This window comes from Oncorhynchus kisutch, linkage group LG20 (genome assembly GCF_002021735.2).
Source record: "Oncorhynchus kisutch isolate 150728-3 linkage group LG20, Okis_V2, whole genome shotgun sequence".
NCBI classification, from domain to species: Eukaryota; Metazoa; Chordata; class Actinopteri; order Salmoniformes; family Salmonidae; genus Oncorhynchus; species Oncorhynchus kisutch.
Genome location: NC_034193.2, coordinates 23473224 through 23496300, shown reverse-complemented (window position 1 = coordinate 23496300; position 23077 = coordinate 23473224). Strand labels below are relative to the sequence as shown.

General features: G+C 43.5%; 1 protein-coding gene across 1 annotated transcript in view; it reads right to left on the bottom strand.

Annotated features, from left to right (window-relative positions):
• LOC109865155 (ubiquitin carboxyl-terminal hydrolase 31) overlaps window positions 1-23016 on the bottom strand; it is a 28822-nt gene extending 5806 nt beyond the window's left edge. Inside the window, exons 1-14 of the mRNA XM_020453265.2 lie at window positions 21505-23016; window positions 14679-14816; window positions 13075-13163; window positions 12719-12811; window positions 12332-12467; window positions 8394-8541; window positions 7767-7950; window positions 7470-7581; window positions 7288-7382; window positions 6955-7032; window positions 6529-6658; window positions 6326-6445; window positions 5794-6019; window positions 4017-4175 (exon numbers count right to left, since the gene is read on the bottom strand). Of these exons, the coding sequence (XP_020308854.1) occupies window positions 4017-4175; window positions 5794-6019; window positions 6326-6445; window positions 6529-6658; window positions 6955-7032; window positions 7288-7382; window positions 7470-7581; window positions 7767-7950; window positions 8394-8541; window positions 12332-12467; window positions 12719-12811; window positions 13075-13163; window positions 14679-14816; window positions 21505-22053 (2257 nt within the window). The 5' untranslated portion in view covers window positions 22054-23016. The remainder of the gene's footprint in view (window positions 1-4016; window positions 4176-5793; window positions 6020-6325; window positions 6446-6528; window positions 6659-6954; window positions 7033-7287; window positions 7383-7469; window positions 7582-7766; window positions 7951-8393; window positions 8542-12331; window positions 12468-12718; window positions 12812-13074; window positions 13164-14678; window positions 14817-21504) is intronic.
• Window positions 23017-23077: the final 61 nt, after the last annotated feature.

Sequence of the window (23077 nt, the reverse complement as noted above, 5' to 3'; positions counted from 1 at the left end):
GTTTGTAGGCCTCCTTGCTCGCACATGATTTTTCAGTTCTGCCCACAAATTTTCTATGGGTTTGAGGTCAGTGATTTGTGCTAGCCACTCCAATAGCTTAACTTTGTTGTCCTTAAGCCATTTTGCCACAACTTTGGAAGTATGCTTGGGGTCATTATCCATTTGGAAGACCCATTTGCGACCAAGCTTTAACTTCCTGACTGATGTCTTGAGATGTTGCTTCAATATATCCACATAATTCTCCTGCCTCATGATGCCATCTATTTTGTGAAGTGCACCAGTCCCTCCTGAAGCAAAGCACTCCCACAACATGATGCTGCCACCCCCGTGCTTCAAGGATGGGATGGTGTTCTTTGTGTTGCAAGCCTCCCCCTTTTTCCTCCGAACATAACGATGGTCATTATGGCCAAACAGTTCTACTTTTGTTTAATCAGACCAGAGGACATTTCACCAAAAAGTATGATCTTTGTCCCCATGTGCAGTTGCAAACCGTAGTCTGGCTTTTTTATGTCGGTTTTGGAGCAGTGGCTTCTTCCTTGCTGAGCGGCCTTTCAGGTTATGTCGATATAGGACTCGTTTTACTGTGGATATAGATACTTTTGTGCCGGTTTCCTCCAGCAACTTCACAAGGTCCTTTGCTGTTGTTCTGGGATTGATTTCCACTTTTCGCAACAAAGTATGTTCATCTCTAGGAGACAGAACGCGTCTCTTTCCTGAGTGGTATGATGGCTGCGTGGTCCCATGGTGTTTATACTTGTGTACTATTGTTCGTACAGATGAACGTGGTACCTTCAGGCATTTGGAAATTGCTCCCAATGATGAACCAGACTTGTGGAGGTCTACAATTTTTTTTCTGAGGTCTTGGCTGATTTCTTTTGATTCTCCCATGATGTCAGCAAAGAGGCACTGAGTTTGAAGGTATGCATTGAAATACATCCATAGATACACCTCCAATTGACTCAAATAATGTCAATTAGCCTTTCAGAAGCTTCTAAAGCCATGACATAATTTTAAAGGCACAGTCAACTTAGTGTATGTAAACTTCTGACCCACTGGAATTGTGACACAGTGAATTATAAGTGAAATAATCTGTCTGTAAACAATTGTTGGAAAAATGACTTGTGTCATGCACAAAGTAGATGTCCTAACCGACTTGCCAAAACTATAGTGTGTCAACAAGAAATTTGTGGAGTGTTTGAAAAACAGGTTTTAATGACTCCAACCTAAGTGTATGTAAACTTCCGACTTCAACTGTATATATACATCATAAATGTATATATTAGACATACAGTATAAAAACATTTATATGTGCACATGTGTATATGATTTTAAATCACATGTCTCAGTCGGGGAGGACATGACATCTACAGGGAGATTGGATGTGAGGCATAAACCAAATGAGACCCGGGTTTTCTACTTCATGGCTCCAGACTACGGCTGTTTAGTCGCATTCAGCGTCCCTTTGACTTGGCTGTGGGAGTTACATTTGTTTCAGTAGATTAATACACTTCTTAATAATAAAGCACTATCAATGAACATGATGATTACTCATTTTTCTATTGCGTGACGCCATTCATTGTTTTTGATGAGACCAAATCAAGGGTGGTTGCCAACAAGTGAAAGAGTTAGTGGCACCAGTGCCACCAGGGGAAAAAGTTAGTGGCACCAGTGCCACCAGGGGAAAAAGTTAGTGGCACCAGTGCCACCAGGGGAAAAGGTTAGTGGCACCAGTGACACCAGGGGAAAAAGTTAGTGGCACCAGTGCCACCAGGGGAAGAAAGTTAGTGCCACCAGGGGAAGAAAGTTAGTGGCACCAGTGCTACCAGGGGAAGAAAGTTAGTGGCACCAGTGACACCAGGGGAAAAAGTTAGTGGCACCAGTGCCACCAGGGGAAGAAAGTTAGTGGCACCAGTGCCACCAGGGGAAGAAAGTTAGTGGCACCAGGGGAAGAAAGTTAGTGGCACCAGTGCCACCAGGGGAAGAAAGTTAGTGGCACCAGTGACACCAGGGGAAGAAAGTTAGTGGCACCAGTGCCACCAGGGGAAGAAAGTTAGTGGCACCAGTGCCACCAGGGGAAGAAAGTTAGTGGCACCAGTGCCACCAGGGGAAGAAAGTTAGTGGCACCAGTGCCACCAGGGGAAGAAAGTTAGTGGCACCAGTGCCACCAGGGGAAGAAAGTTAGTGCCACCAGTGCCACCAGGGGAAGAAAGTTAGTGCCACCAGGGGAAGAAAGTTAGTGGCACCAGTGCCACCAGGGGAAGAAAGTTAGTGGCACCAGTGCCACCAGGGGAAGAAAGTTAGTGGCACCAGTGACACCAGGGGAAGAAAGTTAGTGGCACCAGGGGAAGAAAGTTAGTGGCACCAGTGCCACCAGGGGAAGAAAGTTAGTGGCACCAGTGCCACCAGGGGAAGAAAGTTAGTGGCACCAGTGCTACCAGGGGAAGAAAGTTAGTGGCACCAGTGCCACCAGGGGAAAAAGTTAGTGGCACCAGGGGAAACAGTTAGTACAGGTCTCCAGACTATCTATGACATTGTTGCATCTTGTTGTTTGAAAAACATTGCATCCCATAGAATTATGGAATGGTGCCCCCACACACTGACTCTGTACCGGTACCCCCTGTATATAGCCTCGCTATTGTTATTTTACTGTTGCTCTTTAATTATTTGTTACTTTTATTTATTTTTTATTTGGTGATTCTTTGGTAATTTATTATGAAACTGCATATCTAACCTCCAAACAAGCTTCAATGCCATACAACACTCCTTCCGTGGCCTCCAACTGCTCTTAAACGCTAGCAAAACCAAATGCATGCTTTTCAACCGGTCGCTGCCTGCACCTGCATGCCCGACTAGCATCACCACCCTGGATGGTTCCGACCTAGAATATGTGGACGTCTATAAGTACCTAGGTGTCTGGCTAGACTGCAAACTCTCCTTCCAGACTCATATCAAACATCTCCAATCGAAAATCAAATCAAGAGTCGGCTTTCTATTCCGCAACAAAGCCTCCTTCACTCAAGCCGCCAAGCTTACCCTAGTAAAACTGACTATCCTACCGATCCTCGACTTCGGCGATGTCATCTACAAAATGGCTTCCAACACTCTACTCAGCAAACTGGATGCAGTCTATCACAGTGCCATCCGTTTTGTCACTAAAGCACCTTATACTACCCACCACTGCGACTTGTATGCTCTAGTCGGCTGGCCCTCGCTACATATTCGTCGCCAGACCCACTGGCTCCAGGTCATCTACAAGTCTATGCTAGGTAAAGCTCCACCTTATCTCAGCTCACTGGTCACGATGGCAACACCCATCCGTAGCACGCGCTCCAGCAGGTGTATCGCACTGATCATCCCTAAAGCCAACACCTCATTTGGCCGCCTTTCGTTCCAGTACTCTGCTGCCTGTGACTGGAACGAATTGCAAAAATCGCTGAAGTTGGAGACTTTTATCTCCCTCACCAACTTCAAACATCAGCTATCTGAGCAGCTAACCGATCGCTGCAGCTGTACATAGTCTATTGGTAAATAGCCCACCCTTTTCACCTACCTCATCCCCGTACTGTTTCTATTTATTTACTTTTCTGCTCTTCTGCACACCAATATCTCTACCTGTACATGACCATCTGATCTTTTATCACTCCAGTGTTAATCTGCAAAATTGTAATTATTTGCCTACCTCCTCATGCCTATTGCACACATTGTATATAGACCCCCCCTTCGTTTTCTACTGTGTTATTGACTTGTTAATTGTTTACTCCATGTGTAACTCTTTGTTGTATGCTCACACTGCTATGCTTTATCTTGGCCAGGTCGCAGTTGCAAATGAGAACTTGTTCTCAACTAGCCTACCTGGTTAAATAAAGGTGAAATAAAAATAAAAAATAAAAAAATTGTTGGTTAGGGCTTGTAAGTAAGCATTTCACTGTAAGGTCTACACTGGTTGTATTCGTGACAAATACAATTTGATTTTATTTGAATCATTAATTAAATTGTTTTTTTAATAATATTCTTACCTGCAACGGAGCTGTTAGCAGACCATGATGGGATGGTGGCCCGTCTTTGATAAAACAGTATGTAGGCGTTCTGCTTGCAGACGTCATCGTCAGATATGGCTTGGACATCGCTGTCATCAAAGCAGTACCACATGCCATCGATGGAGTTTTTACAGTGAGCTGCAGAAGAGGACATAATAAGGATGGGATAAAGAGTCAATTATCATGTTACCTGGATAATTCAGTGGATTTGAATGATTTGAGTTTCTAAAAAAAGAGCAGGGATATCGATGCCAATCACATTTCGATATACATACAGTGCCAGTCAAAAGTTTGGGCACATCTACTCATTAAAGGGCTTTTCTTTATTTTTTACTATTTTCTACATTGTAGATTAAAAACGATAAAATAACACATATGGAATCATGTAGTAATCAAAAAAGTGTTAAACAAATCAAGATACACAGCTTTGCACACTCTTGGCATTCTCTCAACGAGCTTCATGAGGTAGTCACCTGGAATGCATTTCAATTAACAGGTGTGCCTTGTTAAAAGTTAATTTGAGGATTTTTTTTCCCCTTCTTAATGATTTTTAGCCAATCAGATGTGTTGTGACAAGGTAGCTTTGGTATACAGAAGATAGCCCTATTTGGTAAAAGACCAAGTCCATATTTTGGCAAGAACAGCTCAAATAAGCAAAGAGAAACAACAGTCCATCATGTCTTTAAGAGGACTTTGAAAGTCTCTTCAAGTGCAGTCGCAAAAACCATCAAGCACTATGATGAAACTGGCTCCCATGAGGACCACCACAGGAAAGGAAGACCCAGAGTTACCTCTGCTGCAGAGGATAAATTCATTAGAGTTAACTGGACCTCAGATTGCAGCCCAAATAAATGCTTCACAGAGTTCAAGACTGCGTGAATCAGGCATTCGTGGTTGAATTGTTGCAAAGAAAACCACTTCTAAAGGACACCAATAATAAGAAACACGAGCATTGGACTTGGGCCAAGAAACACGAGCATTGGACATTAGACCGGTGGAAACCTGTCGTTTGGTCTGATGAGTCCAAATTTGAGATTTTTGATTCCAACCGCAGTGTCTTTGTGAGACGCAGAGTAGGTGAACCAGTGATCTCCGCATATGTGGTTCCCACCGTGAATCATGGAGGAGGTGTGATGGTATGGAGGTGCTTTGCTGGTGACACTGTGATTTATTTAGAATTCAAGGCACACTTAACCAGCATGGCTGCTGCGATATGCCATCCCATCTGGTTTGCACTTAGTGGGACTATCTTCTTTGGCTATTTGACCAAGAAGGAGAGTGATCAACCCAATTGAGATGGTTTGGGATGAGTTGGACAGCAGAATGAAGGAAAAGCATCCAACAAGTGCTCAGCATATGTGGGAACTTTTGGAAAATCATTCCAGGTGAAGCTGGTTGAGAGAATGCCAAGTGTGTGCAAAGCTGTCATCAATGCAAAAGGTGGCTACTTTGAATAATCTAAAATGTATATTGATTTGTTTAACACTTTTTTGGTTACCACATGATTCCATATGTGTTATTTCATAGTTTTGATGTCTTCAATATTATTCTACAATGTAGAAACATAGAAAAACCCTTGAATGAGTAGGTGTGTCCAAACTTTTGACTGGTACTGTACATGGAGTAAGTGGCTTTCTCAAGGGCAGAACAGCATTGTAACCCCATTGGGATTTGAGTCAGCAACCCTGTCAATTTATAGCCCTACTGCTGCAGGAACATATTAGAGTGTGTGTCCATACGTGTGTTGTTTGCTAACCTGTGTAATGACCTCCCGCCATTGTCCCGTGGTGGTTACACACAGCGTACAGGTCATACAGGTAGTCCTCTGGGTCGCGGCCCATCCCGTAAGGTCGTCTCCATGGTGACCAGTGCGAGGGCAGGCTCCAGCTGCTCTGGCTCCGCTTGACCATATGGGGCGCCATGTCCATCCCGATCAGAGGAAACTTCACCATGTTCTGCATCTTCATCCTCCGGTCTCCGTCCTAAGAAGACACCATACACACACACGCACAACAGCAACACATTTGATGATGTTGGTTGAGGGTGGAATGCTTACTATGCTAATGCAGATTGGTTGAGTTTATAATGCCGACTGAGCTTGTAAGAATTAACATAATATTAGTGTTGACATACACTAGTAATACGATCTATACATGTGTACTTTGAATTAAATACTATTTTGAGTTTATTCCTGGGGTAATATAAGGCTAACTGAGCTTATCCACTTTGATTATATAGTTGTATGAATGATGTTGACGTATAGTGTGGTGGTCTGTAGTGTACTGTACCTGTCTGAAGCGTTTGAGGTGCAGTATGAGGATGTCAGGCAGGGTCCAGAGGCTCAACTTGATGCTGCCTTGCTGTAGCTGCTTGCAGTGTGGGCAGCGCCAGGCATCATCTGGAGCAAGCTGAAACACACAGAGCGGAGCTCTCAAACACACACACACACACACACACATACACACACACATACACACACACACACACGTACCTGTTCCTCTTTGGTGTAGAGCTGAAAGCACTGGGCGAGGGAGCACGTCTGAGGCTGCAGATGTCCGTCTTTCTGTTGACGTACACTCTCAGCATCTGGGATGTACTCGTCCTCGGTGCGTTTGAACAGACTGCAGTCAGACACAACCAAATGCACAGTTCACACAGAGGTCGCACAACAAGCTTCAAAGGAAACCATGAAAGGTCTATCGAATTGTGTTGACAAACAGAAACTAGGGAAACGTCTGACACCTGTCACAACTATTGCTTTGAATTCACATTCGCATTCTCTTCAAAGAGCAAAACTATTTTTCTCACTGTATGAGTGACTGCCAGTCAATGCTAAATGTGTGCACTGGGTCATGATGAAAGAGGTGAGTGTCTTTCCCTCTCAGCATAGTGTTTTTTTTTGTCTCATTACACTTACTAGTCTTTTGTCTCTTTGTCCCATTCCACCACAATCTTGACATGTGGGGGGCCTCCTGGCCCACAAGATTTGTACGCTCTGCAGACAAACATTGGATAAATAGGAAACCAATGCAACGTTATCTTTGAGCCCTATGACAGCTCAATGTGGAAAACAGGGTACGCTACATGTGGAACAACAACCCAGATGGTTTAGCACGTGTGAAAAACCACGGAAGGGTTAAACAAAAGGCTAAACCCACTGAAAGGTTGAACCCTTGCTAAACTTAACTCTTGCTACCTGTCCTCTATCAGTGAGAGACAAGCGCCCTCTGGTGGCGCTGGGTGACATTACCTCTCCACAGAGGGGTGGCACAGTGGTTGCTCCTCTTGAGGTAAGAGATACGTGATTCCAACCACCCCCACTACACGCAAACTGAAGGGCCCAACCTGAGGGGACAGCAATACGTTTAGTTACACCGTGTACGTGTGTGCCTGTGTTGAATGAGTGTCTGTGTGTGGACAACCTGCACCTACCTGGACAAAGACCCCAGGACGCAAAAGGTGACGCATCTTCTCCAGGATCTCCTTCTGCAGAACGTCCCAGGTGACATTCCGCTCCAGATACAGCACAAACGGATGGCCAAACCTAGAATCGTCATAGACAAGGGTGAAGAACACGATTTTCCCACATCCACCAAAACTATGTCAAATGAGTTTGTCTCCACTGTATGAACATGTTCCTTGAGTTCCTTGTTTTCCTGGTGCTACGTTGCTTCGCCACATTAAACTGGAATGTTTCATGTTGAAATCTTGAGGAGTTGCTTTGTGTACCTGCGTCCCTGCTGTCCGGCGCAGGCTCTGTTACACACCAGCAGAATGATCTTGTCAGCCACGCTGGTCTTATTGGGGCTCGGAGGGGGAGTCACTGACTCTTCCATTTTTGTCGACACCTGTAGCCTGTTGTTGTCTGTCCCATACTTCAAGTTGTTCTGATTCAGATTAGCATGGGGACTTCCTGCAACACATTGCCGTATATACTGTAAATGTATACACAGCACGATATGAACAAACTTTTGAGTTCTAAATCGAAACTACCCAAGCTGCAGTTGCGGTCACATTATCCTAAGGGGTTAATGAAACAAAGATCAAAGCCTGCTACAGGTCAGTGAGATGCACATTTGTTGAATAAGGCTGTTAACCTAAGCAATATGTTGGATTCTGGCATAGGAACGCATATCTGTATACCCAATTCTTATTGGGCTATCAATTTTTTGGGTCCAAAAGATACTGTACACGCATATGCAGTGAGGGTGAACATAGGTAATCACATCCAGATTTAACATGATTTCCTATTAAATCCTATTGCTAAATCCATTTGTAATCTAATCTAGACTCTTACCTCCCTAATCCAGCCCAGAGCTAAACTGATTTACGGGGAATCATAACATAAAGTCAAACCTCGCTGAGACCGGATCTGCTCTGGTCTAAACAACTCCGGTGTTTCAAAGGCAAATATGGAGTCGCTCTCTTGAATGATCTCAAGGTCGTCATCGTCGTCACAGAAGGAGCGGTGAAAGCCATCGGAGTACATTTCAGTAAGGACAATCTGCCAACACACATGGATCATTAACAGAGATGGGGTTCATCTCATTCAATTAAGTTATATTAAGATTTGAGCCTCCAGTAACATTTTGTCCTCCATCGAGGAAGGTCCCACAAAGGTTTAAACCTTTACACTTGTGGGAACTGGCCTAATATGGATAGGGCTAAATTGAAATGTTTCTTACAGAAGAAATATGAAAAGCATGTGCATCACCATGGTAGCAATTGAAAGGGAAGATGTAGGTGATCATGGGACAATTATTAGACCAAAGGTGAGGGCACAACAGTTCACCTGACACAAGACGGAATCCAAACATTAAACTGTTGATTTTATGTGCATTTTACATTTACTGTACTTTTTGCCGCATTTGCTCATAATGAAATTTGAAAATATTCTGGATATATTCAGTAACATGCTAAACATTTTGGGTAGGTGGAACATAAGGGAAAAAACGAAAAGGGTTTGAGTGAGAGGACTAACTGGTGTCTCCAGTTACTACATCGAACAAAAATATAAAACGCAACATGCAACAATTTCAAAGATTTTACTGAGTTCCAGTTCATATAAGGAAATCAGTCAGTTGAAATACATTCATTAGGCCCTAATCTATGGATTTCACATGACTGGGAATACAGATGTGCATGCATCTGTTGGTCACAGATACCTTAAAAAAAGGTAGGGGTGTGGACCACCATTTGCCTCATGCAGTGAGACATCTCCTTCGCATAGTTGAGCAGGCTGTTGACTGTGGCCTGTGGAATGTTGTCCCACTCCTCTTCAATGGCTGTACGAAGTTGCTGGATATTGGCAGGAACTGGATCATGTTGATGTACACGTCGATCCAGAGCATCCAAAACATGCTCAATGCGTGACATGTCTGGTGAATATGCAGGCCATGGAAGAACTGGGACATTTTCAGCTTCCAGGAATTGTGTACAGATCCTTGCGACATGGGGCCATGCATTATCATGCGGAAACATGAGGTGATGGCGGTGGATGAATGGCAGGACAATGAGCCTCAGGACCTCGTCACTGTATCTCTGTGCATTCAATTTGCCATCGATAAAATGCAATTATGTTCGTTGTCCGTAGCTTATGCCTGCCCATACCATAACCCCACTGCCATCATGGGGCACTTTGTTCACAACGTTGACATCAGCAAATCGCTCACCCACACAATGCCATAAACGCTGTCTACCATCTGCCGGTACAGTTAAAACCGGGATTCATTCATGAAGATCACACTTCTCCAGCATGCCGGTGGCCATCGAAGGTGAGCATTTGCCCACTGACGTTGATTACGACACTGAACTAACTGCATTCAGGTCAAGACCATGGTGAGAACGATAAGCACGCAGATGAGCTTCCCTGAGACGGTTTCTGACAGTTTGTGGAGAAATGATTTGGTTGTGCAAACCCCCAGTTTCATCAGCTGTCCGGGTCTCTGGTCTCAGACGATCCCGCAGGTGAAGAAGCCGGATGTGGAGGTCCTGGACTGGCGTGGTTACATGTGGTCTGCAGTTGTGAGGCAGCTCTGACGTATTGCCACATTTTCTAAAATGACGTTGGAGGCAGCTTATGGTAGAGAAATGACAACAGCTCTGATGGACATTCCTGCAGTCAGCATGCCAATTCCACACTCCCTCAAAACTTGAGATATCTGTGGCATTGTGCTGTGTGACAAAACTGCACATTTTAGAGTGGCCTTTTATTGTCCCCAGCACAAGCCTTTATATTAGCTTCTTGATATGCCACACCTGTCAGGTGGATGTATTATCCTGGATAAGGAGAAATGCTCACTAACAGGGATGTAAACTAACTTGTGCGCAAAATCGGAGAAAAATTGTATTTTTGTGCATATGGAACATTTCTGGGATCTTTTATTTCAGCTAAAGAAACATGGGACCAACACTTTACATGTTGCGGTTATATTTTTGTTCAGTACATAAGGTGCTGTTTTGAGCTATCCTAGCTGTTCCGTTGAGGAACTAGAGCAAGCCCACTTGTAGTTGTTAAGTTTGGAACACAGCCCTGCAATTACACAATTAACGATCCATTATAAATCGCTATCTGGGTCAGGTGGGCATCATTTGAAAGCTTGTTCTATTGCGAACATGACTAGCTAAGTTTTGGTGAGCCTAGAAAGGCGTTGAGTGCATTCAGGTGCGTGTGCCGCGGCAAATCTTCTTCACAATAGACAACCAGACTCATTCTGTTCAGAACAACCCAGGGTATGACGTCATTTCATCTTGTAACTGTACAACTAACAGACTCAGTCTGTTCAGAACAACCCAGGGTATGACGCCATTTCATCTTGTAACTGTACAACTAACAGACTCATTCTGTTCAGAACAACCCAGGGTATGACGTCATTTCATCTTGTAACTGTACAACTAACAGACTCATTCTGTTCAGAACAACCCAGGGTATGACGTCATTTCATCTTGTAACTGTACAACTAACAGACTCATTCTGTTCAGAACAACCCAGGGTATGACGTCATTTCATCTTGTAACTGTACAACTAACAGACTCATTCTGTTCAGAACAACCCAGGGTATGACGCCATTTCATCTTGTAACTGTACAACTAATAGACTCATTCTGTTCAGAACAACCCAGGGTATGACGCCATTTCATCTTGTAACTGTACATCAAACATAGAGATCATAAACGCTGACACTGTATATTGTGTATTTTATTCCTCTTGTGTTCATATTTTTTTTAATTACTCTGCATTGTTGGGAAGGGCTCGTAAGCAAGCATTTCATGGTTATGTCTACGCCCGTTGTATTCGGAGCATGTGACCAAATAAAATTGGATTTGATCCGATTCTGACATGACTCTTATAATTTGAAAATGCGAAGTGCACATTTAGACTCACAGGTATTTGGCTTGCTTGTATGACATCAAAGCGGTATTTATTATCATCCTCAAGGTCTCATCTTTCAAAAAACACAGTCCTTTTCATTTACAGCATTTCCCTCACTTTGCCCAGACAACAAAACATTTACCAAAGTTGCCCAATTAGCAGGAGGGATGGGGGAAACTTTTTGACGTGAGAGGTGCTCAAGTTCAGAACGTCTGTCTGTCAAAACCCATGCGGCATTGTGAATCGCAGAGCCAGAGCTCTGACGTCATGCATAGCATGTTACTGCGTTTATCAGTGCCCAAATCTGCCATTTTTCAACTCGTATACACGGGTACGAGTGTAAAGGGCTACAAAATCTCAAAGGGGAATCAATTTCATACTGAAAAGCCAACATAGCTAGGCATGAGGTGTGTGGTTTATTCATATGAAAATCATATAAGATTCATAAGATTGATTAACACACCTTAATTATTACACAGTAACTCGGGATTTATACAGAGTAGTAGACCATATTAAATAGGATGAGCAAACAATATCACATGATCTGAGCCTCCCATCATGACTCTAGGGGACACATCAAACACAAACAGTGGATTGTTGAAGGCTGAGACAATAGATTTCTCTGTAATGAAGATGCTCACAAGGGCCTTGAGTCCCTATCATTGGCTGAACCTAAAAAACAAACACCTACTTTGATAATGAATGAGCATGACTACCACTTAAGTACCTACTCAGTGGCCTTCGAGTTTTGAATTTAATAGTGCTGACATTTTATGTTTCAGTTTGAATAGTGCTGAAGATGGCTTTTTAGTAGGGTGGGCAATTTCAATCATTGCTGACAGTTTCACTTGTCTCTTAACCGTTCATCTGTATACATGTTTACACTTTGAGGCTCGATTTCAAAGGCACCAAAGACTCGGTACCTGTTCTGAGGGTATTTTGGTCTCCTGGGCCACAGCGCTTCTCAGTCTGGACACAGTGCTGGAGAGAGGCACAGCCACACCCACTCTCATACAGTGGGAACACTTTCCCTGGTACACCACCGTCACATACAGGGGCCTGGGAGGGACACACAGGACAATTGAGTTATCTTACCCACGCGTCAAGGAACACCATCATCTCATCATGCTTCTACACTGTTTGTGGTTTGTCTCTGGCATCCTTCCGTGTATCACTGCCAAGTTAGGCACTCAGTTGTAAGTGGAGATCAAATACAGCAGAACAAGACCCGGGTCTTTGTGTAATTTGTAGTGGGGTATACTGTTTGTGTGTCAGATATTGCCTTATTAGGATATTCAATATCGCCTTACCGAGTGTGCGGTACCGGGATGGGCAGTGAGATGCAGAGGAAAGGGTCAAAGGTGTTGCTCTGTTTCTGGCAGTGAGGGCAAGTCAGGGAGGACCTATTTGTGTGGAGACAAAAAAAAAGAAGAAGAACATATTCACTTCAAACCGCTGTAACGTTTGACGGTGCACACCGCCTGTGTCAATGTGAAAGCTACAATCGCAGCGAGCCAAACGTTAGTCGTCCAAATTAGCATTCGAAAACCGGCTAGCTCCCTTGTGTTAGGATCTGCCCTATCAAGAGTACGTGTCGAATCTATCGTAAATATATTCTGAGTGCAGTGGGGTGTCAATCAGGGGATTACTTTGAGGAGTGACTCACCTGTATTGAGCCTGAAATAGCTCTTGTACGAAAGAGCCAGCTGCTGGTAATGAGGATCCTTCGGGGACATTTTCTTCCTCCAACGGAGGCTGCAGATACAGCGAGCAGACAGACGACAGTCAGGAGAGACGACATATAGTAACACAGCAGTTAGTCGGGAGAGACGACATATAGTAACACAGCAGTTAGTCAGGAGAGACGACATATAGTAACACAGCAGTTAGTCAGGAGAGACGACATATAGTAACACAGCAGTTAGTCAGGAGAGACGACATATAGTAACACAGCAGTTAGTCGGGAGAGACGACATATAGTAACACAGCAGTTAGTCAGGAGAGACGACATATAGTAACACAGCAGTTAGTCAGGAGAGACGACATATAGTAACACAGCAGTTAGTCAGGAGAGACGACATATAGTAACACAGCAGTTAGTCAGGAGAGACGACAGATAGTAACACAGCAGTTAGTCAGGAGAGACGACATATAGTAACACAGCAGTTAGTCAGGAGAGACGACAGATAGTAACACAGCAGTTAGTCAGGAGAGACGACATATAGTAACACAGCAGTTAGTCAGGAGAGACGACAGATAGTAACACAGCAGTTAGTCAGGAGAGACGACATATAGTAACACAGCAGTTAGTCAGGAGAGACGACATATAGTAACACAGCAGTTAGTCAGGAGAAACGACAGATAGTAACACAGCAGTTAGTCAGGAGAGACGACAGATAGTAACACAGCAGTTAGTCAGGAGAGACGACATATAGTAACACAGCAGTTAGTCAGGAGAAACGACAGATAGTAACACAGCAGTTAGTAACGAGAGACGACAGATAGTAACACAGCAGTTAGTCAGGAGAGACGACAGATAGTAACACAGCAGTTAGTCAGGAGAGACGACAGATAGTAACACAGCAGTTAGTCAGGAGAGACGACATATAGTAACACAGCAGTTAGTCAGGAGAGACGACATATAGTAACACAGCAGTTAGTCAGGAGAGACGACAGATAGTAACACAGCAGTTAGTCAGGAGAGACGACAGATAGTAACACAGCAGTTAGTCAGGAGAGACGACATATAGTAACACAGCAGTTAGTCAGGAGAGACGAACATATAGTAACACAGCAGTTAGTCGGGAGAGACGACATATAGTAACACAGCAGTTAGTCAGGAGAGACGACATATAGTAACACAGCAGTTAGTCAGGAGAGACGACATATAGTAACACAGCAGTTAGTCAGGAGATAGATACTTAACAGCCCACATTAACGCCCGAATAGAGTAACACCAGATCAACAAATATCAACAAATAAAACAAAGTAAACACAATCAGGTAATTGACAGTTAAGGGAGATACAACAATGGAAATGCAGTAAAGGGGATACAGCCTAGACGATGCAGTTGGAGGAGACACAATGCTGTCTGTTCAGTACAGAAAGGTACCAATCCACAGTCTCGAAGCTTCAGAACCAGTACAGTTGGCAGCGATACTACCAGACATGGCTATAGGCTATATCTAATATCATTCAACGGTCTGAGTTATAATCTCCAACTTGCAACTGATGTAACGGACGTACGCATGCCCAAGTAAAGTTGGTTACCTTCCTGGGGGGTCTGCTGCTGGGCAGGACGATGTTGTTGAGGTCCTCGTGAACTCTGTCCAAGAGCCACAGGAGGAACTCCTGAGCATCGTGCTGGGCGTTGCCCCGGAACTGCAGGGCACTCTTCGACACAACGTTCTGGGAAGAAAAAAAAACACAAGTTCAAAGATGAATGGTAAAAGTAAGGTCACAAGTTAATGTGAGGCATTAAACAGATCATTTTTGTTTGTGTTTTGATTGGTCCGTCTTCAAATTGAGACATGGCTGAGGAGCAGGAGTCGAAGCAAACCGAAGTGTTGGTTGGGAAAGGCATTAACAGGGTAGACTAGTGGTTAGAGTGTTGTGCTAGTAGCTGCAAATTCAAATCCCCGAGCTGACAAGGTACAAATCTGTTGTTCTGCCCCTGAACAAGGCAGTTAACCCACTGTTCCTAGGCTGTCATTGAAAAATAAGAAGTTGTTCTTAACTGACTTGCCTAGTTATTTTTTTTAATGTAACAACATGCTCCTTTCTCTATGTTGGACAGTACAGTTTCTATTGTAACATCGCGACGAGAAACCCTGAAGAAATAACACTTTAATAACCCGGTGAGTGACAGACTTAGCTAATTGAGGACACCTCCGTGCGTGGTGACAGAGCCATCCCTCCAGGCCAGGTGTAGACACCTCTGGTCACTGGCTATCAAATGTCACATGAGGGCAACGATGCAACCAGAACGCCGAGCTCTGTTCCTCCCAGTAAATCCCACAGGGAAACCCTCCTTTTGAAACCATTAGCACTGCAGCCCCAGCACTTTATGCAAAGCATGATGCCATGAAAGACCAAGCACTCAACCCAATGCCTCTGTGTACATACTAAAAGAGAACTGTAGAGTAGGTGGAGGATGTTTACTGTACGTATACTGTAGCATTGTGTGCCACAGTAAAATATCTAACCAGAAAAACAGCAAGGTAAAATGGAGGTTGAGTGCTGTTGAGTCCTGGAAAGGCATCTGCATAATCTGCCTATGGTACTTGCAGTATAATGCAGCCAGGTAAACTACTGATGATATGTAATTAAACAATTCCATTTGTATAATGGCCTAATTAGTCAATGACAGTGGAGATAGACAATTTATCGCTCGATCGGGCAGTCGATGTACAGGAAAACGGATAGGGCTATCCCCTTGTGTATCTATCGTCCATGTCTCGTTAATGAGTTGTAAGTGCTCTCAAGTTTTGTTCTCAATGTGGCCTCAGACAGCAGTTATTCTGTCTGCTCAGCCTCATATTCAATTCAACATGGTCGTGATTTGAAAAGGGTCTATACCTTCTACTGTCAATGATGGAAACTCAAGTTAGCTCCAGTAAAATACGGCTATTTGGTTACCAAGAAACTTGATGACGCAAACTGGGAAAATCATTAGGTGTAAGAGGAGCTCGGTATACTGTACTTTATAGCGCTTTACTCAACAACCCAGCTCAGAGATATTGTGACAATGCCGGCCATCGCCTTGTCCACTTAATGGCTTAAAAAGTACACGGATTATAAAACTGTGTAAAATACTTAATTACTTGTAAAATACTTAACAGCTTGGCAATTCAAAGGTGCTAAAACCAACCTTTCAGACATGGCTCTAACTGTTTTATACTGCGGTTTACGCAAATGAACTAACCAGGTAGACATGTGAAGTGACCTGCCGTGAAAAACTGAGCCGATACCAATTAAAGCACAATTACCCAAACATTTAACTGATGACGGTTGGGACTGATAGTAAGTGCTGAGTTATGGAGATCAAATGTAGCTGAATCAATCAATACAAAACATATAAACACACTTTCTCTCCATAAATAACGGGCATATTTTAAAAGAGTCCAATGTATCTAGTGAAGGAGCCTCTGAAAATATCTAATCTGATGTAAAAAGATCTGATCTGAATGGCTGCATTTGTAGACGCAGCCATTCAGATCAGATCTTTTCACATCAGATCTTTTTCAGAACTGATCTGATGAGTCACAAGACAAATTAGTGGAAAATATATCAGAATTGGGCTGCCTGTGTAAACACAGCCAACTTCATAAATATGACCGTGGCTCTACACTCCAGAGTGAATAATCTATATAGAATAAGACAGTTTGTTCTCTGGCTGACAACCAAGGGAGAAAAATGGACCGAAATAGAAACATTGTCAGGAATAAGCAGTGTGTTGCTGGATGGACCTGTTCAATTCAATTCCCCTCCAATATTTACTTTGAACCGGTAAAGCAGGACATGTAGTTATAAGACCCGAAATAGACAGAAAGAAAATCCCTGGTGCAAAGAAATGGAGGTTCACAGAGAAATCTTTAGTGAGTGACTTTGAAAGGAATTCTGGTGCTGATGATGGGAGGGTAACCTGAGCTTCCTAAGAGGAAACAACATTAAGACAGCTGACCAGGCTAATCTGCTGGGACACAAGCTGGTAGATTCAGATGCTGCTACACATTTCATTCATTTCACGTCCATCGAAAAACTCTACAGGAACACAACATCTCTGCTCTTCAGAAAGTCTGGAATCTGTGGAACCCTGACTTGATTTCACCGGGTGTGTTGCCTTGGCGTGCTCCTTTGTTTCCGAATTTGCTGTTCTCACGGACCCTGGTTCCTCTCTAGGTTTCTTCCTAGACTCCTGCCTTTCTAGGGAGTTTTTCCTTGCTACTGTGCTTCTGCATCTGCATTGCTTGCTGTTTGGGGTTTTAGACTGGCTTTCTGTACAGCACTTTGTGACAACAGCTGATATGAAAAGGGCTTTATAAAAGAAATGTGATTGATTTGAGTTTTTGCCATTCTCAACTAAACCCCGTAAATCCGTCTGATTAGGGAGATCCAACGGATAGGTGAGATTCACTGCTCCCGAGTCCATCCATTCATAATATCTGCCACTGCTAGTCTACTTGGAGGTTGTTGCTAATTGATTTGATGAATCAAGAGAATGGTACAGTAGGCTCTAATTGAAATTTACACGTTAATACACGAGTGATCAATAGTTAAATGTAAGCCTATATCAAAAGAATGAATCTGTTCGCAGATATCTATGTAACGAGTCAATTCGTGAAAAGCCAATCATACAAAAAAAAGTGGACGCTTTGGTTCCTGGTGATATAATATAAAACGTGTTGTGTGTCAATAGCCTACTGTACCATTCATCACCAGGAAACAGAGAGTACACTTTTTGTTATGATTGGCTCATCCTTCATAGACTTATATAGATATCTGCGAACATATTCGATATAGGTTTACATGTAAGGGCGGCAGGTAGCCTAATGTTTAGAGTGTTGGACTAGTAACCGAAAGGTTTCAGGATCGAATCCCCGAGCTGACGAGGTAAAAATCTGTCATTCTGCCCCTGAACAAGGCAGTTAACCCACTGTTCCTAAACCAGTTAACCCATTGTTCCTAGACCAGTTAACCCACTGTTCCTAGGCCAGTTAACCCACTGTTCCTAAACCAGTTAACCCATTGTTCCTAGGCCAGTTAACCCACTGTTCCTAAATCAGTTAACCCATTGTTCCTAGGCCAGTTAACCCACTGTTCCTAGGCCAGTTAACCCACTGTTCCTAAACCAGTTAACCCATTGTTCCTAGACCAGTTAACCCACTGTTCCTAGGCCAGTTAACCCACTGTTCCTAGGCCAGTTAACCCACTGTTCCTAGGCCAGTTAACCCACTGTTCCTAAACCAGTTAACCCATTGTTCCTAGACCAGTTAATCCACTGTTCCTAGGCCAGTTAACCCACTGTTCCTAGGCCAGTTAACCCACTGTTCCTAGACCAGTTAACCCACTGTTCCTAGACCAGTTAACCCACTGTTCCTAGGCCGTCATTGAAAATAAGAATTTCTTCTTAACTGACTTGCCTAGTAAAATAAATAAAGCATGTAACTATTGATCATTCATGTATTAACAATTCATGTTTTGGGTGGTTCTTCCTCTTTCATCCGTCTTGTTCGTCTTGTTTGTTAGACCCTGTGGCTCTGACGGACGTGTACAGTGCCTTCAGAAGATACCCATACCCCTTGACTTATTCCACATTTTGTTCTGTTACAGCCTGAATTCATATATATTTCCCCCCCCCCCCTCACACATCTACACACAATACCCCATAATGACAAAGTTTTAGCAAATGTGTTGAAAATGAAATACAGAAATACCGCATTTACATAATTATTCACACCTCTTTGCTTTGAGTAAATACTTTGTAGAAGCACCTTTGAGTCGTCTTGGGTATGCCTGTATCAGCTTTGCACATCTGGATTTGGGGATTTTCTCCCATTCTTCCTTGCAGATTTTCCCAAGCTCTATTACAAGTATTTCCACAGATTTTCAATGGGATTTGAGCCTGCGTTTTGACTGGGCCATTCAAAGGCTTTCACGTTCTTGTTCTGAAGCCATTCCAGCATTGCTTTGGCTGTATGCTTGGGTTACATTACAGCCTTATTCTAAAATGGATTAAATAAAAAACATGTCCTCATCAATCTACACACAACACCCCATAATGACTAAGTGAAAACATGTTTTTAGAAATGTTTGCAAATGTATTAAAAATAAAAAGCAGATACCTTATTTCCATAACTATTAACACCCTTTGCTATGACACTCAAAATTGAAATTCCTGTTTCCATTGGTCATCCTGGAGATTGGAGTCCACCTGTGGTAAATTCAATTGATTGGACATGATTTGTAAAGGCACACACCTGCTTATATAAGGTTCCACAGTTGACAGTACATGTCTGAGAAAAACCAAGCCATGAGGTCGAAAGAATTGTCCGTAGAGCTCCGAGACAGGATTGTGTCGAGGCACAGATCTGGGGAAGGGTACCAAAAACGTTCTGCACATTGAAGGTCCCCAGGAACACAGTGGCCTCTATCATTCTTAAATGGAAGGACTTTGGAACCACCATGACTCTTTCTAGAGCTGGCCGCCCGGCCAAACTGATGGTCACTCTGACAGAGATCCAGAGTTCCCCTGTGGAGGTGGGAGAAATTTCCAGAAGAACAACCATCTCTGCAGCCCTCCACCAATCTGGCCTTTATGGTAGTGGCCAGACGGAATCCACTCATGAGTAAATTGCACATGACAGCAGGAGTTTGCCAATGCAGGAGTTTGTCAAATGGCACCTAAAGGACTCTTAGACCATAAGAAACAAGATTTTCTGGTCTGATGAAATCAAGTTTTAACTCTTTGGCCTGAATGCCAAGCGTCACATCTGGAGGAAACCTGGCACCATCCCTATAGTGAAGCATGGTGGTGGCAGAGTCATGCTGTGGGGATGTTTTACAGCGGCAGGGACTGGGAGACTAGTCAGGATTGAAGGAAAGATTAACCGAGCAAAGTACAGAGAGATCCTTGATGAAAACCTGTTCCAGAGTGTTCAGGACCTCAGACTGGGAAGAAGGTTCACTTTCCAACAGAACAACGACCCTAAGCACTCAGCCAAAACAATGCAGGAGTGGCTTTGGGATAGGTCTCTGAATGTACTTGAGTGTCCCAGCCAGAGCCCGGACTTGGAACCCAATCAAACATCTCTAGATAGACCTGAAAATAGCTGTACAGCGAAGCCCCCCATCCAACCTGGTAGAGCTTGAGAGGATCTACAGAGAAGGATGGGAGAAACTCCCCAAATACAGGTGTGCCAAGCTTGTAGTGTCATACCCAAGAAGATTTGAGGCTGTAATCGCTGCCAAAGGTGCTTCAACAAAGTACTGAGTAAAGGGTCTAAATACTTATGTAAATGTGATATTTCAGTATATACAGTACCAGTCAAAGGTTTGGACACACCTACTCATTCAGGGGTTTTTCTTTATTTTTACTATTTTCTGCATTGTAGAATAATAGTGAAGACATAAAAACGATGAAATAACACATATGGAATCATGTAGTAACCAAAAGTGTTAAACAAATCAAAATATATTTTAGATTTTTCAAAGTAGCAACCCTTTGCCTTGATGACAGCTTTGCACACTCTTGACATTCTCTTTGCAACGCAAAGGGGTGTAAATACTTATGTAAATGTCATATTTCTGTATCTCATTTTCAATAAATGTTTTTTTTATTTTATCAAAAAACATATTTTGACTGTCATTATAGGGTACTGTGTGTCGATGGGTGAGACATTAGGCTGTAACACAACAAAATGTGGAATAAGTCAAGAGGTACGAATACTTTCTGAGTGTGCTCTCAACATTCAGATATCCATCAGAAGTAAATCGTGTGTATATCTCCTGAACTGCAAAGCACCCGAGGCCTATGCACTAATACAGGATTGGCCAACCATTCTACTAGTCTGGTTGACACCAGCTCTGGATGTATTCCTCACTGGGTAGTCACGTGGGTCACAGTCTGCCATTCTGCTGGACTGAGTGTGCAGCTTTTCTTATCCAGCTCTTCTCAAACACACCTAGCCTACCTGCTCTAACACACGCATACTCATCACCTGCGCATTATATGTTTCTGCTAATGACAGTCACTTTGAATGAATCAATAGTAGGCCTATAGTAGTTTGGCTTGACACGTTCAATCCCCACAGACAACCAGTAGATTGGGTTTACTGTACTTATGAGATTCTGCAACGAAGTAACACCATGACAGAACGAACCAATGAAACAATCAGTTGCATTTGTGCGGTTACATTGTAACGGTTGGCAGGTGCATGTTAGTCACGTACTGCATTGCAACAACCCATGCCAACTATTTGAATGGCTTTCAAGTGTGCGCCCGTCGCAGTTTATAAACCATAGGATTAATCCCATTTCCATCAAACAATAGACAGCGATCAAAACAATTCAGTTGCCAGGGCGTGCATCCACATACCTTGAATTCGCGGCTGTGTTGTGGGGTGTACTCAAACGTCCACAGAGCGCGGACGAGACCAGAAAGTTGCTCGGTGACTTCACCTGACTCCTGCTGGTGTCCCTTTCTTTGGATACAGACACCGTTGGTTGACTTCGGTTTATTCGATTCAGTCGATTTGTCATTAGTACCGTGACTGTTGTCCTCTCCACGGTATTGTTCCAATGCTAGATATTCAGCAAATAGCTCCGTGTTGCTCAGACATTGCAAGATAGCGTTCATGAAACAGGTGTTGCCATGGTTCTTGAGTCCGGCAACTCCGGGGACCTTGTCCCCAAACAGGAACCCGCCACAGTCACTGTCGTCGGAGGGGACAGAGCCGCCAGTGGTGGCCGGGATGGAACTTGCATCGTCCTTGTCTTCATCTTGATGCTCCTCGTTGCCGAAATGGGACAAAGTCGACAGAGTCCTTAGAACTCTGTTCATAAAGCTCCCCACCGAGCGCACTGAGCCCCTTCGGAAGAGCTTCTTGCTGAATGATTTTTTCTCTTTAGTGGCAGCTTTCGACATGGTCACAGTCGGGCTGGGGTTTCTCAATATTTAAATCTTACTAGAGAGAGCACCTCTGGACAATAATTGGATCAGTCTGTCATTCCCAATGACAAAAGCCAACCACAGTGATAATAATTATTGATGTTATTTATGCTCCTCACTGATGATGACAGTAGTAGGCTATAAAACACTATTTTGGAGGAAAGGTGGAGCATTTGAGGGTCTTATCACCAGCAGCCTATAGCCTGAACAAAAGACCCATGACATGTCTCTTATCTCAATTAAAACACTGCGTCGGGTTGCATAAATATTCTCCATGGGGAGATGCTATCATGCCACTCTAAATTAGGTAGCCTAGAGGGTCTCCATGCACGAGCAAATGTTAATATTCTCGTAGTCTATCAATTTAGGGTCATGCCATGCAGGTGTAACATTTTGGATGCCCAAAATGAACCGCGTTCATTAGAAAATCAGCGACTCACAATACTCGAACATCAACAGCAATAAATCAACCCATATATTGGGACCACAGTGTACCGAGCGGGGCTCATGTTTTATTAAATAAACCGCAGCTCCACCTATATAATCCTATTCTAGAATCTTTAAGAACATAAATATTCCACGATATTGCCCAAAACGATTGTATTGCTGATGTTTATAGACTCGTGGATGTCTTCACTAAATCGCCCATACCGTGGAAGCGCTTGCAGAAGCGCTCTTAAACTGAAAAGCCCCTAGAAAGAAGCCCGGAGGGAAGCATAGTCCACCGCTCCCTCCATTCGGTATAATACTATCCATCGTATAAGCGCCGTAAAATGAACATCGTTCGATACCTCCGTCGCCAAGTTTAAAGCAGTATCTCATCCTGTGATGGCTTATTTCCCTGTTAATTCTGATTCATCGCAAGGCCGCTTCTCCTGTCTTCATCATCTGGAGTCACCGATACTGCAGGCAGGCAGGGCGGTGACGGCTGACGTCACGGCCAAACACTGATCCATGTTGGAGGAGAGCAGGTAGCGGCATGTGATGCTGACTGGGGTCT